The sequence below is a fragment of the Protopterus annectens genome, chromosome 2.part2 (genome assembly GCF_019279795.1).
Source record: "Protopterus annectens isolate FY-2018-M chromosome 2.part2, PAN1.0, whole genome shotgun sequence".
NCBI classification, from domain to species: Eukaryota; Metazoa; Chordata; order Ceratodontiformes; family Protopteridae; genus Protopterus; species Protopterus annectens.
In genome coordinates this window covers 219,204,726-219,218,327 of record NC_056730.1, presented here as the reverse complement: position 1 = coordinate 219,218,327, position 13,602 = coordinate 219,204,726, and the positions used below count along the sequence as shown (strand labels likewise).

At 38.3% G+C, this 13,602-nt stretch overlaps 1 protein-coding gene across 1 annotated transcript in view; it reads right to left on the bottom strand.

The window, feature by feature from the left end:
* Window positions 1–1,921: 1,921 nt before the first annotated feature.
* LOC122795603 (proteinase-activated receptor 2-like) overlaps window positions 1,922–13,602 on the bottom strand; it is a 131,396-nt gene continuing 119,715 nt past the window's right edge. Inside the window, exon 3 of the mRNA XM_044063866.1 lies at window positions 1,922–5,855. Coding sequence (XP_043919801.1) covers window positions 4,771–5,855 — 1,085 coding nt within the window. The 3' untranslated portion in view covers window positions 1,922–4,770. The remainder of the gene's footprint in view (window positions 5,856–13,602) is intronic.

The following is a 13,602-nucleotide window of genomic DNA, read 5'->3' as shown; positions in this document are numbered from 1 at the left end:
TAAATTTCCTTGGATAGATTTTGCTATGTTGGAAGTCTTGTCGATTTGCCATTGCCTAAAAAAAGTTTTTAGGGAGGACAATGTTTTAGCCAACATTCAAAAGCCTAGAGAGGACATATCAGACCATCCCTGTGGTTGGTTAACCATGTCCTCCTGTGCTGACAAATACTGTAACTCCTAGAATGACAACAGAAACTAAGCCAATTATTAGTGTCAATCATCATTTGTTTATCATCCTTGGTGAACGTAGGCTACTGCTCAGTGCTAAGCACATACCAGGCTTCATCCCAAAGTTCGAGAGCTCCATAATTTCTCTTTTCATATAGTCTATGGATGCAAGTCAAGTCATTTACACCTTCATGGACTACGAATTATACTGGTACCAATGACTTTTGTGCTTGTGTAACTTGGCAGATTCTGTCCTAGATAGTCAACTGATCATTTTTTTTCCTTGTTCAACCTGGTGTGGCATCAATACGCTACAGAATGGAGTCCTATATGACTGGAGTTCTGGTTAGTGTATTAGCTTGCTTTATGGGCCTGATAGTTGAGGCTCCACTGGGTGTGGCTACTTGTGCAATAGTAGGCGTTCTTACTGTGGTCTTTCAGGTTTACTGAGAATAATTTTTGCATGTGGAATGTCTAGGATGTCTTTGGGGTTTGAGAAGATAAGTGCTTCATCATAAGTAGGTCTATATGTGGGTTGCATACTATGTGTGGTGGGTATAGCATGTGCGTTTATGCCAACAAGACTGTTACTCAGTGTTTGGGGGCAAAACTCTCACACAGAGATACTCTTACATACTGTGGTCATTTCTTTGAGGATTAAAGGATTGTCAGAGAGCATTAGACAATTGTTACACTGAGCGTAGATACATATCTACCAAACTATCTGCAGACAGATTGGAAACATGCATAGCCATGATATCAGGTCCTTTAATGGGTGTGCTACAACGGTGTTGTGTATGAGGGATTAAATAGTGGGTGGATTAAGGGTGCTTTTAGGGATGGAGACTGACTAGGCTATATAATATTAAATTCAAGATGCAATGCTCCTCAATATGCAAACCAGCTTCTCTGTGCTACTCAAACGCACAAAGAAGCTGCCCTACACTCAGTGTTTTACTAGTTTAGTTTCTTTCATAGTTTTATTGGGAAATTTTGGTTTCTAGGTAAGTCTAGAGGACACTACTAACCACCACTGTGCGATAAGTAGTGGCACACAAACACGCCAAATGTATACAGGCACTTAAACACAGGAAATTGACATCCAAGACCTCTGGCCAACAAAACGGCTACACGTACAGCTTTCTTTCGAGTTTCCCAACTCAGAAAGACCAGGCCACCATTTGATACTAGATAGACAATCACAGTTCTGTTAATATAAACACACAAAAAATATTGCTTGACAGTGTATGCTACCCCAAAAGTACTTCAAATTGACTTCTAACTAGTTATGCAAGGCAATCAACAGAGCCTAAAAGCTGCCCATCTCAAACAATTGATAATATGTTGCCATGTGCAAGATGGGCTTGTGGCACTCTCTGCTGATTTATCTTGATCAAAAGTCTACAAAGAAGACTTTTAAATCCATATCAGTGTGACCACTTCATGTGACATTTAATCTTGGGTCACTACTCTTACTTCTTGTTGAAGTGGTCAAGCAGAATTCCTTGGAAGGGACTGCACTATGACAATCTCAGTAATTTTAATAATATATTAATAACGAACTGTAGCTGATAAATGGTACCACTGCAGGAACTCTACTGGGTTACTCTACAGAGATACAAACCTTAAACAGGAAACCACTCATTGTAGAAAACAGCCAACTTAAAATATATACAATTTATTCAAGACTTCATGTAGCAGGTTTTCTAAAAATGAAATGACACACAGATCACAAGGTGCAATACTACAATTCTGACAATTAAATTTATTTAAAAATGCTTATCAGTTTATAAAATGCAACTACAACACTGCAAAGCAGATAAAAATATGGAAGTATTTTACACATTAAATAAAAAGGTTATGTCATATTAGGCTGATATCACAATAACTACAAAACTAGCATCCCAAAGAAATGAGTTAGATATACATGCAGCATACAAGAAATACAAAAATACTTTACTTATTAATGTTAAATACAAGTTGGGTGCCATTTCAAGAACATTTCAAAAGATTCAGATGTTCAGCTATACAACATTCAAGAAAAATGTGCTTAGACATGTACAGAAAATATTTCTTAAAAAAAAAAAAAAAAAAACTTTAAAGAACTTTGTTTTACTATATACAAAATCAATGCAACCCTAACATTGACTCATCATCTACTCATACAGAATTTCATGTCATCCTTGTGCCTACAGGAAGGAATAATGTTGCATCAGGAGGGTCACATTACTGCAACCTACACTGTCACATGACTGCTAGGGAACAAAGTGACGTTCATGGTGACACAAGTTGCACGTGTGGAAATGTTTGTTCTACACTCATTCATACATCTAGCTCAACAATGAAAACTCTACAACATACTTTTTTTTTAAATTACAGAAAAAGAAAGTGTCCGTCAGCAGGGATGGAGTGAGACAAAAGATACTGCATCTGTTAAGGACACACAAGCTACAGCCTGGAAAGCAACACCATTTCAAAAATCTTTTTAATCTTAGAATCTGTAGTATATCTATGGTTCTGCATAGTTTTTCCATGGTTTTCACAATTAATACTCAGCCCTCTGGATAGTTCTGAACCTCCCCTGCTTCCTGTCTCTGCAGTTTGTGCTGAGACGCTATTTCCCATGTTCAAAAGTAATTTGCTACTGCTGGTGCTAGCTTGGAATTAGGAATATTTATTAAAGTTTAAAAGTAATGGAGTTGGAAGTTGGAATCAGATACTCGCCATTTGGCACAATGTTTACTGGCAGTTTGTCATTCTTCAACACCAAGATAATTTAGGATTAAAACAAATGCATCCTTCATCTATTCATTAAAGTTGCAACTGAGAAGATAAACACTTGATATTTTACAGTACAGCAATACATCAATGCCTGAATTCCAACTGGATTACATGAATCAACTGTAGGCAGAATATGCATCAAAACATAACATCGCTCATTTCCTGTGTGGAATTAAAATTCTTTTGCATTAAATTGACTCTGAAAAAGCACACAGTAGTTTCACGACACAAAGTCTGTTTCACAGCCAAATTGTTGAAGGTTGTTGCTGTGTACTTCCTCCTGTAGGACTGTTCCAGTTCTAATGACTGAAAAAAATGTTACTTTTGTGCAGGGCAGTTAGCAAGGGAAGGGGGTTACCCAACAGTACTTCAATATTTTTTGAATAGCTTCCTCTCGAACATTATCTCCATCAGGAGATCATGAAAAAAACGAGGCCATACTAAACCATAATACACAACTTTTAGAGCAAGCACTTGAATAAACAGTGTTCTACATCAAATGACAAAGATCTACTAGTTGAAGCACGTATGGTGACTCCAAGCTTTGGATCCAGATGCATTTTCTTTAGCGGAATCATTCATTAAGCAATACAAAATTAACATACAGTCTACATTTCATTACAAATCATTTTATATAAAACACAACACTATATTAATGCATTTTCCTCATCCGATACACACTCACCTTAACTTTTTTTATATAGCTGTTTCACATAACCTTGAAGATTGTGTTAGAATTAACTCATTTAGGACTGTAGGCACTTGCACCAGGAGGGTTACAACTTACAACTGGGATTGCATGTCACTGAAAAAAAAGTTGTGAATGACATGCGTCCTCTAAATGTAGTCTTGCTCCCCAAGCTCTTGATACATGCAGGGAAGCAAGTCACTTAAAATGCTGGCTATCTTGGCCACTGAGGAACCCAAGATTCAACACTGAAAAAAAAGTTGTGAATGACATGCATCCTCTAAATGTAGTCTTGCTCCCCAGGCTCTTGATACATGCAGGGAAGCAAGTCATTTAAAATGCTGGCTGTCTTGGCCACTGAGGAACCCAAGATTTAACACACACACACACACACACACACACACACACACACACACACACACACACACACACACACACACACACACACACACAAAATACATGACTTGGTGAAGTGCAAGCCAATGAGTACAATGCACAGTCATTTAACTCGCCTTTACTGATTACAACATTTAGTCTTTTTTCCCTTTTACCATAATGTCACACTTTCAAAAATGCAATCCACACAAATAAATCCCACAGTCCATTTTACAAAAATGTATCCATAAAAGTAATCCTCTAAACGGAGATGGTACAGAATACTTAGTGCTTGGAATATTGTGCAAATCAAAGCAGTTTAATCTTATGGGAGCATTACTCAATACAGTCCAAAAGCCTTGAAATGGATATGGTTGTAAAAAGTCATCTTTCTGAGGTAGCAAAGTGAAAACATAGAATTGGCTCCTTTTATAATGATATTCACAATATAATTTTATACACATATTCATTGGTTTCTGTTGAATTACGACAGGTTACTGCTGCTTTGTGCCTTAGTCAATAACAAAACATAATTCAAAAATCTACATCAGAAAATGGTGGCACTTAAAATACGGATGACTTCAGATGAGACGAATTTAGTCCTCCTTCTTCTAGGTTGTGGTACAAAGAAACAAGGCGTTTTGGAATTCAGTACTATAATTCACTTAAAAGGAGAATGGCCATTACATCATCATTTTTCAGCTTCACAGTATTTACTGTAGCCATTCTTAAGTGTAAACAACGTGCACACATGAAGTTTAACAACTGGTTTGAGATGTCTGCTGTGAGCTAGATTTGGTTGAATTAAACTTTCTAGAGTATTTAAATGATTTATATGAAGCCTGCATGCTCTCCACTGTGCGTACACTACGACAAAGAAAAGTGTTTTTCACATGGTTTCTAAAATCCTCAGAAACAAAATAATAGACAAATGGATCAATGCAGCTATTAATGCTGGATAGACAGAGTACTGTGATATAAAGTGCATAAACATTGTTATTGCTTCTGAAGTGAATCAATGTATAATGCACTACCAAGACAACGTTGCTTGGAGTGAAACAGATCACATATATTAAAAGTACTACAATAATGAGATGAATGGCCCTTTTTCGTTTTTTACCGATGTTCTGCTCTGTTAATGACGCACTTAAAGTTTTGACGAGGGCTGTGTAAACAAAGACTGTCAAAACAGCTGGAAAAAAGAAAACTCCAATGGCAAGAGAAAGAAAATACACAAACATGTCTTTGACCAAAGTAGTATGAGACAAAACGTCATGACAAGTTGTTATGTTGAGGTTCGAAACATAGACGGTTTGATCAATAAGGTATAATGGCACTGTACTTAAAGCAACCACCACCCATACTGCAGCTGAAACTCCCAATGCAATGTTGCTGTTTTTTCTTGTTTGAGACATGGGATTAACAACAACCCAATACCTCTGTACACTCAAGCAGGTTATGAACAGTATGGAGCAATACATATTTCCAAAGAAGAATCCCACAAATACCTTGCACAGATTCTCTCCATAAATCCAGTTGTTGCCATTTATATGATAAGCAATTTTTAAAGGTAACCAAAGAGCAAACAAGAGATCAGCAAGTGCCAAACAAGCCATATAAATGACTGCAGGATGCTTTGTCTTTGTTCTGAAACAAAAGACCCACAATGCCATGGCATTAGCAGGTAAGCCAATGATGAACACTACAATGTATATTAGAGGCAGAAAAATGGTAGTCAATCCACTAGTAAGGACTATTATGGCAAACTCATCGACCACGTAGCTAGTCTTTCCAGACACATTAGCCGATTCATCTTCTCTTCCAATAAAACTTCTTCCCTGTTCTGAAATTAAAAGATGATAGAAAAACATAAGAACAGGATTGTGTACTGTGAAATAAATGCTGTACTAGCAAGTGTCAGGTTAGCTTCGCCATAAATTAATGCACAACACTTGTTTCATGGCTGATTATAGTTTCAAACATAGATCATGCTGTGAGCAGGAACACCAAGTAACAGTGTTGATTGCTGGCATACCACTCACCTGTCCTCATACATTTGCTCTGTTCCTCATAAAATGTGAGTTCTTGCAAATCAATGAGGATTGAAGTTATTAAGTAATGACATACATTTGACTATCAGACTTCATAATTCATAGCCTTCAGGAAATGCATGCTAATGCAAAGCCTATTATTCTATTGACTTTCTACACTTATAAAAGCAGTATTTAAAATGAGTCCCTAATTTTGGGCCTTCAGCTTTGTCTAGATCTATTATGCTTAGCAGTTGAGAGATGCGACTGCAGCTGAAAATGCTATGTTAAGTGACTGTTCTATGAACAGTGTCAGAACACTGGTACATTGCTTAGCATTGCTTCCTGAAAGCAGTTGGCAATTTTTGGTTTCTGGCTGGGGTACATTCTGTATGGAATCTGATCACCCTCCCTGTACCTGTGTAGGGTTTTGCTTTGTGATACGATTCCCTCCCACATTCAAAAGACATTGCAGTTAAACAGATGATCTTCCAAATTGTTAATAGGGTGTGTAACTGTATTTTCTTTTCTGTGCATGGCCTGTCCAAGACTTCTCACACATGAACCCAGCGCATGATGTGGTAGGATCCAGCTCCTTGTGTTCATACGTATTAAAATTCACAAGAATTTCTATACAATTTGTGATTTTTGCTGACTAAACACCATTATTATGTATTTTGACTGACTGCTTATCTTAAACAAAATAAGGCTTCTTCCTTAGCTACTTCTGTCAATGAACATGCCAAAATTATGAAAATGTGACTTTGACAACTTGCCTATGGACTGTTTCTGAATACTAAGCAACTGTTGCTGCTTTAACTCCAAACAGGGTCTGATTTCAATGAATTCAGTTCATTGTAGTATTCAGTCTGTCGGCTCAGCTAAAATAACCATAAATCTTAGAGAAAGTAGCTGTAAGTGCAAACATTGATAGAGGATTATTTTAACTACAGACCTTCTCTACTTATTTACTGCTAGTTGAGGCACCAGATGTAAGGCTAATCAACCCGCTTTGCTGAGAATTAAGGGAGTTAAGTAGAAAGAGGTAGTATTTGGTAGACAGGAAAGAAACAAAGACCAAGAGAAAAAGGAAACAAGCACAGACAACACTAGATAAGTGGGATCAACATAAAGGGATCCCACCCAAGAGAAAAATAGTCCACTCAAGACACTATCCAGTCTTGCCTCACTAAGTGGAACCTCTTGACATCACATCTGAAAAACATTAATTTCCATATATTTTAAATAAAACGAGCATAAACCCTCCTCATTTCTGACCTAGCAGCACACATAAAAAGCTGCTGTGACAAATACTTTTATTTCACATACAAATGCAAAACAATAACTAATGTTAAATTATTTTACTTCTATGCCTTTAAAAGTCATATTTTTCCATTTCATTACAGATGGTCACTGCTTTAAGTGACTGATCATCATGTAAAGAAGTTATTCACTGTTTAGGATGAAGTTGCTGGAATAAAATCAACATTTCCAGATTGGAAGACATAACTGCCTCCAGCAATGGATGCTCTAAACAGGTGATGTGGGTGTATCTACCTCACATGAAGGATTTCAAGTACCCTGGTTTTCTTCACGTGTCCCAAACCCCAATTTTCACCGACTTCATATCTTAACATCCAAGACCATTCTCTCTCTCTCTCTCTCTAGGGGAACCACAAAGTATGAGTGTACAGTGGACATTTCTCTTCAGTGGAAGGGTGTCAGCCTTCCAAAAGGAAAGCCACAGCTATGCAACCCAAATTCGATTACTGCCTTGGGTGTCTATGAGGCACTGGCAAGTTGGGATGGGTGTGAAAGTCCTGGGGGTGGCATTCATATATACACATTCCCTACAGGGACATATGGTCATTGAAGGGGAGTAGCCCTCATATGCAATAGGCAAATGCAACGGTGGGGGGGTGGACAGCAAGAAGTGGGTCATAAATGAAAAAAGTCAGTCAATGGCATGACCTTCAAGGAGAGCCCTAAGGTCTGTGTGGTCTCAGCCTTAGAACAGAGATAGTCTGCAGAAGCAGGAAAGGCTGACTGTATCCATCCCCATATCTGTCACTGCAGTGGCTGGAAAGAATGAAGTAGAATGGGATTAAAAAACCTGGTCAACCAAGCATGCTGCACTTGCATAAAGGAAGTCAACCCCATTTAAGTGGTGATACTCCTCTTCTGTCTGCACACCTTAGAAATCACAACCTTATGATACAGCACCAATATCATCACCGATGGTTGTGTCCTGAGCATGTGCCTCCAAGCAAGTCTCCTCAATCTTACCTCGGAGAAGGTTGAGCAGGCACTCTTTTTCATACTCTCCCTTCCCACTTCACTGTCAATTCTCAAGCCCGACAATAAAACCAAAGTAATATAGGCGGAAGTCAGGTGTTTAATTCCTCTTGCCAAAGAGCCAGTGCACCATTCATGACTGATGGAAAAGGAGACTGGAAGTACTGGTGCAATGGAATACTGGAACAATGGAAGATTGACTAGCGTATCAGTGCAATGTCTGCTTTATTACCACTGTTGTACTGGGAAACCTAATGAGGGATAATATTGCAACTCACTGCCAACACAACTCATCAAGATGATGACTTAAGTGATTTTTGCTATATTCTCTACTATGGTGTCACCTGGAGTTTAGTTATGTAATGGAGGGGGGGGGTGGAGCCCCACACACCACCCACATAATTGCTTTTTCTGAATGGAAAAAAATAATTTTTAAAAACCTAGTTGTTTTAATGAATTTCCTTATTCACATGCAAGATGATGAGACTATAGGAAGCTACTGTAGAGGACCACAATTGGGATGTGAGAACAGACTCTTAAGATTAAGTTTGTCATTTACTTATCAGTGTATACTGCAAGTCAACAGCTTTCTCTTAGTGACACAGTGGATACAGAAGATGTTCCTTGCAGGGCAGACAGGTTCACTCACTGGGACAGAGCGAAGATCCAAGCAATAAGAAGACATCTGGAATCCAGCACTCTGCATTGACAGGAATCAGATATTGTTTTGGCATTTACTACAAATGCTCCTGGATAACTCTAATAAAAAGCATATCAAAGAAAGCCAACTGTGGTATGCAGTGATGCAGGATGAAGGGATTATATTTCTCAGCTGGTATGGAAAAATCTAGAGACTCTACAAACAAAACACAGATTGTTGGTGAGGACAGAAGACATATCCTGTGCTCAGAGACTCTCATGGGGATAAATTAATAAAAAATAAAAGGCTGGGTGGCTGGGCATCTTATTAATCAGATGTTATGATAAAATAGCGTATATAGTAATTTGTTCCAAATGCTGCATAGAACATTCATTCTACAATTTCTGTTAGACTTTTTTTAAATAAAATGGTAACTTGCTTTAAAAGTACTAATTTCCTTGTCCCCGCTGCATGCTGACCAATATTCGAGATAACTTCATGAACAATATTTCCCTGATGTATAACAGCACAAAAAATATTCACTGAAAGTCTCCCTTGAAACTAGTGTGGTCTCTGGGCTTCATCACAGACTCGGCCACAAAAAAAAACATGCGCTGGGCACGCACTTCCACACAATCACCTCCACTAGCCATGTCACTTCTCCCCCACATCAGCTCTGACAGGCATCCATTCTGGTATCTGAACTTGTATCAGTTGAGTCACAGTCAGGGCTTGGTCTTACTACATCAATGGAGGTAAATATAACGAAATTCTGTCATGGCAAGACGGACATTTTTTTCTTGTGGAATCTTATTGCACATTTTCATTATGCTTTTTACTCTTAAGATAAGGTGACAGTGGTGTAGCAGTTTATTTACTGACATTTGATTATCAGGAAAGTATAACTGGGTAGAAGACCATTTTCAGTAGAAGATCAGGGAGAAAGGCTCCAAATTTTATCAACTGAAGAACAGCACAGTTTAAGAGTAGTTTTATATAGGATGTAGGCACAGGTTCGAAGGTGAAAATGGATGTGGTGGTATGTGGCTGTTGGGCAGGGTTGGGACTAGATGTTGAGGAATCCTTGTTTAGAGATGCTATACGATTTATAAAATAAGAGTTGAACGTTATTGCAGTTTCAAGTGGTGAGTTATTGGGAGAGTGGTTTGGGTTGAATTTTTGGCTGGGATGTAAGATTTCTTTAATGGATGTCCAAATTATTTAGTATTTAGTACTGTTCTGAAAATTATTATAATATATTTTCTCATCTTTATTTGTTTTTTTAGCACGAGTGGGAGGCAGTCATTTTGTGTTTTATATTTTTGCCATTCCTTCCATGCTTTGTCTCAATCCCACATTAGCATTCTACTCTTTTTGGATTGCCACATTACATTGTTTTTCACTTTCTTCCTTTTAGAAATGTTGCACTGAATTAATCGGTAGCACCGTCTAAGGGGAGGACTTTTAGGAAATTCCAGTTAACAGATGATAGTGTAGTAATGAACCTTTGTGGGTTAAACTTGGAAAGGTTGCATGTTGTTTTATAAATATGCCGTTTAACTGGATGTGTAAGATACCTGGTCATATGGATTAGGAGATGATCACTGACAGAGTCAGACACTGTACCTGTGGTGGAGTATTTGCTACGGTCTGATACTAGGATCCAGTCTAACAGGGAATTTGATGTCTTCCAGTGGTGCTATTAATTACTTGTGTGAAAACATACAAGTTAATGCTAGAAGTAGGGGAGTTAGACATTCATATTAACTAGTAGTATTTTTTTCTTGTGCAAATGTTATGGACATTCAATATAGGATATCTTCCAGTACAGCTGTATTGTCGCTAAGAGGGATATAAAGGACAGTAATACATATTTGTCAATGATTGCTTATTTTGAGGAAAGCAATAAGAATCTCCGCTGAACCTAATTTTAGTATTGGTTTGTTGTAAGGGAAAATGTGGTAAGTGTTGGGATATATTAAAGCCACCCTTTCACACAACCGCATGACCAAAGCTTGAGCAAATTGCTTGCATCTGGTGCATTACAAGTAGCACATTTTTCCTCTTTCAGACAACCTTATTTTGGTCCGCTGCTGGTGTCCATCACCCAACATAAAAGATTAAAAACTCTTCATATTGGGAGGACACCCTTGAAGTTGTATACTTTTCCTAAGTTCCTGTTATCTCTGGTGCACCCCCAAGTTGGCTTACTTATTCCCAAAATTATGTGATGTGCTTCTGGCATCTAATCCTTCCATCGGCAAATGTCATGTCTGCTTAATATGACAGTTCCCTGCGTGATCTGCATATCTATTTCTAGCTTTTAACTCTGTGGTGGTGGAGGAGGAATAGTAAACTAATATATATCTGTGGATTAACATACTGTATTAGACAAAGGGAAAATTTCAAATTGATATTTTTCCTCCCATCAGTAGCCATTTCTTCTCTAGGTACTGAATTCTCCACTGACCACCTGTGTCATATCTGTGAACCACTTTACTCTTTTGCTATTCCATACATCTTATGGGCATATCACAACTGCATGGAAGTGGACAACCCCACATTGGTATGGCTGCCCCTTATACACATGTTGAGGGACTAGCCTTACACAAGCACCTGACAGTTTGTTGTGTTTAGACTATAATTTGCCACTGCTTAGATACTTGACAGGATGGAGCTGTTATCAGTTTAAATCCAACAGATCTGCTGCACCCAATATACAAAGCTTCTAGTTTAGCCCGAACTGGGAATGTCTCTGGTTCCAGGGTCAGAAGACTGGTATGCCAAAGACTTAGATGGAAGTTAGGCTTATGTAATTAATTCAGACAAGTTCATGGTGCACCGTTTTATGTTTTAAACATCTAGCATCTTTAAAGCAGACATTCTTGTATGCTAGGTGTGTCTAGTTTCTTGTAAAACAGTGCTTTGGCCTAACAGCAAAGATACACTTCCAGCTTCACTGACTCCCATCATGAAACAACGGGCATGCTATCCAAGGGATTCCTCCATTGAAATAAATCAACACGGTCTTATCTGATGTACTAGTGCAAGATTCTTCAAATTAGAAGGTCATTTTGCAGGCTCCCTTACCTCCCACTTCATTTCAGGCTTTACATCACTTCTTAATGGTCTGTTAATGTCACTGGGAAATGTATTGTCTGGTTCAGGGTGTCAGTGCCTTGAAGGCCAGACAATAGTCAAGCCTCCTAGAGGTCAAAGCACCGGTGGCAGTAAACACAACTTTACCAGGGTGCTGTAGGCTCCACATATACTTCAACAAACTCCAATGTAGCTTGGGACATCACTGCTTGTGTGATAAAGGTGTCTTTCTAAACAAATGTCCATAGTCTCTAAAATCAGACTAAAATCACCCTCAATGGGATATGAGACCCCATTGATATTTAACCTGTCCATCTGCACCATAACGTTACTTAATTATTGTGGACCATCATAATTCATTTCACTGATGCATCCTACTTCCCTTTACTGTATAACTGATCTGCCATATAAGGATACACACACCCATTTGAAATCTCTTCCCTTGAGTAACATTAATATTTCTTTGAAGAATGTATATCCATAGAGAATTAAATAAAATCAAGCAAAGATATGCCACCACAAGGAGGCAAGGGAGAAGGTCCCCCATAACAATATTTCACGAGATGTTTAGCAGCACTTCTATCAACTGAAGAATGGCAAACTCTGAAGGATTATCACAGACAGAGGTAAAACAAAAGAATTAGTGGATCACTCGCCATTATAAGTTTTAAAATGACTATGTGACTGTCAAAGTGAGTTCATTAAAATGCAGGGATACTATCATTGCCTTACTTATTCTAGGGATTTGAAACAAAGTGCACATGTACAAAAAAAAAAAAAAAACGCACTCAACTGGCACATAAGGTATATTAAATGTATTGCTTACATAAGGAGACAAGTAAGGACAGCACAAATTTTAAAACGGACACATCCGCCATATAATCCTTGCCTTACATGACTCCCTAGAGAATGAACAAACAGTACAACATAGGAAGCATTTAAAGTTGCCAGGTATAAGAGTATAACTTATTCCCTTTTGACACGACTAACTCGAGTATAAAACAAGCATCATTTCCAAGTTGCTTATAATAAGTACAGATTAGTGTGTTTGTTATGGTTCAGTAGGTCCTAATCGGTGAGCAGGATGGGAAATTAAGACCTTATCATTGAAGAACTCAACTGAAGTTGACAGAGGTCACGGTACATCATACATCCCTGTTACTGTGAGAGTAGATCCAGTCTGACAGTAAGCTTGCGGTAATTGCCTCTGGCCTTTACTAAAGAAGGGAGAACCATGTTGTCCTGGACCAGAAGAGAGTTACCACAATAATCTTAGGGAATTTATTCTGAATCATCAGAAGTACTCTGGATATTAGTGGAAAGGTGAAAAAGCATACAGAAACATTCCTCCCCCCCCCCCCAAAAAAAAAAAAAAAAAGCATCTGTCTCCAAGCCTCCTTTCATGGAATTCTGATGCAGTCTTGCCAGCTGATTGTTCAGAGAACAGGCAGATATGTCTCGAGGAACTCTCTAGAGATGGGATCAAATATTGGAAGATCTCCTGATCTAGTTTCCATTCATGAGGA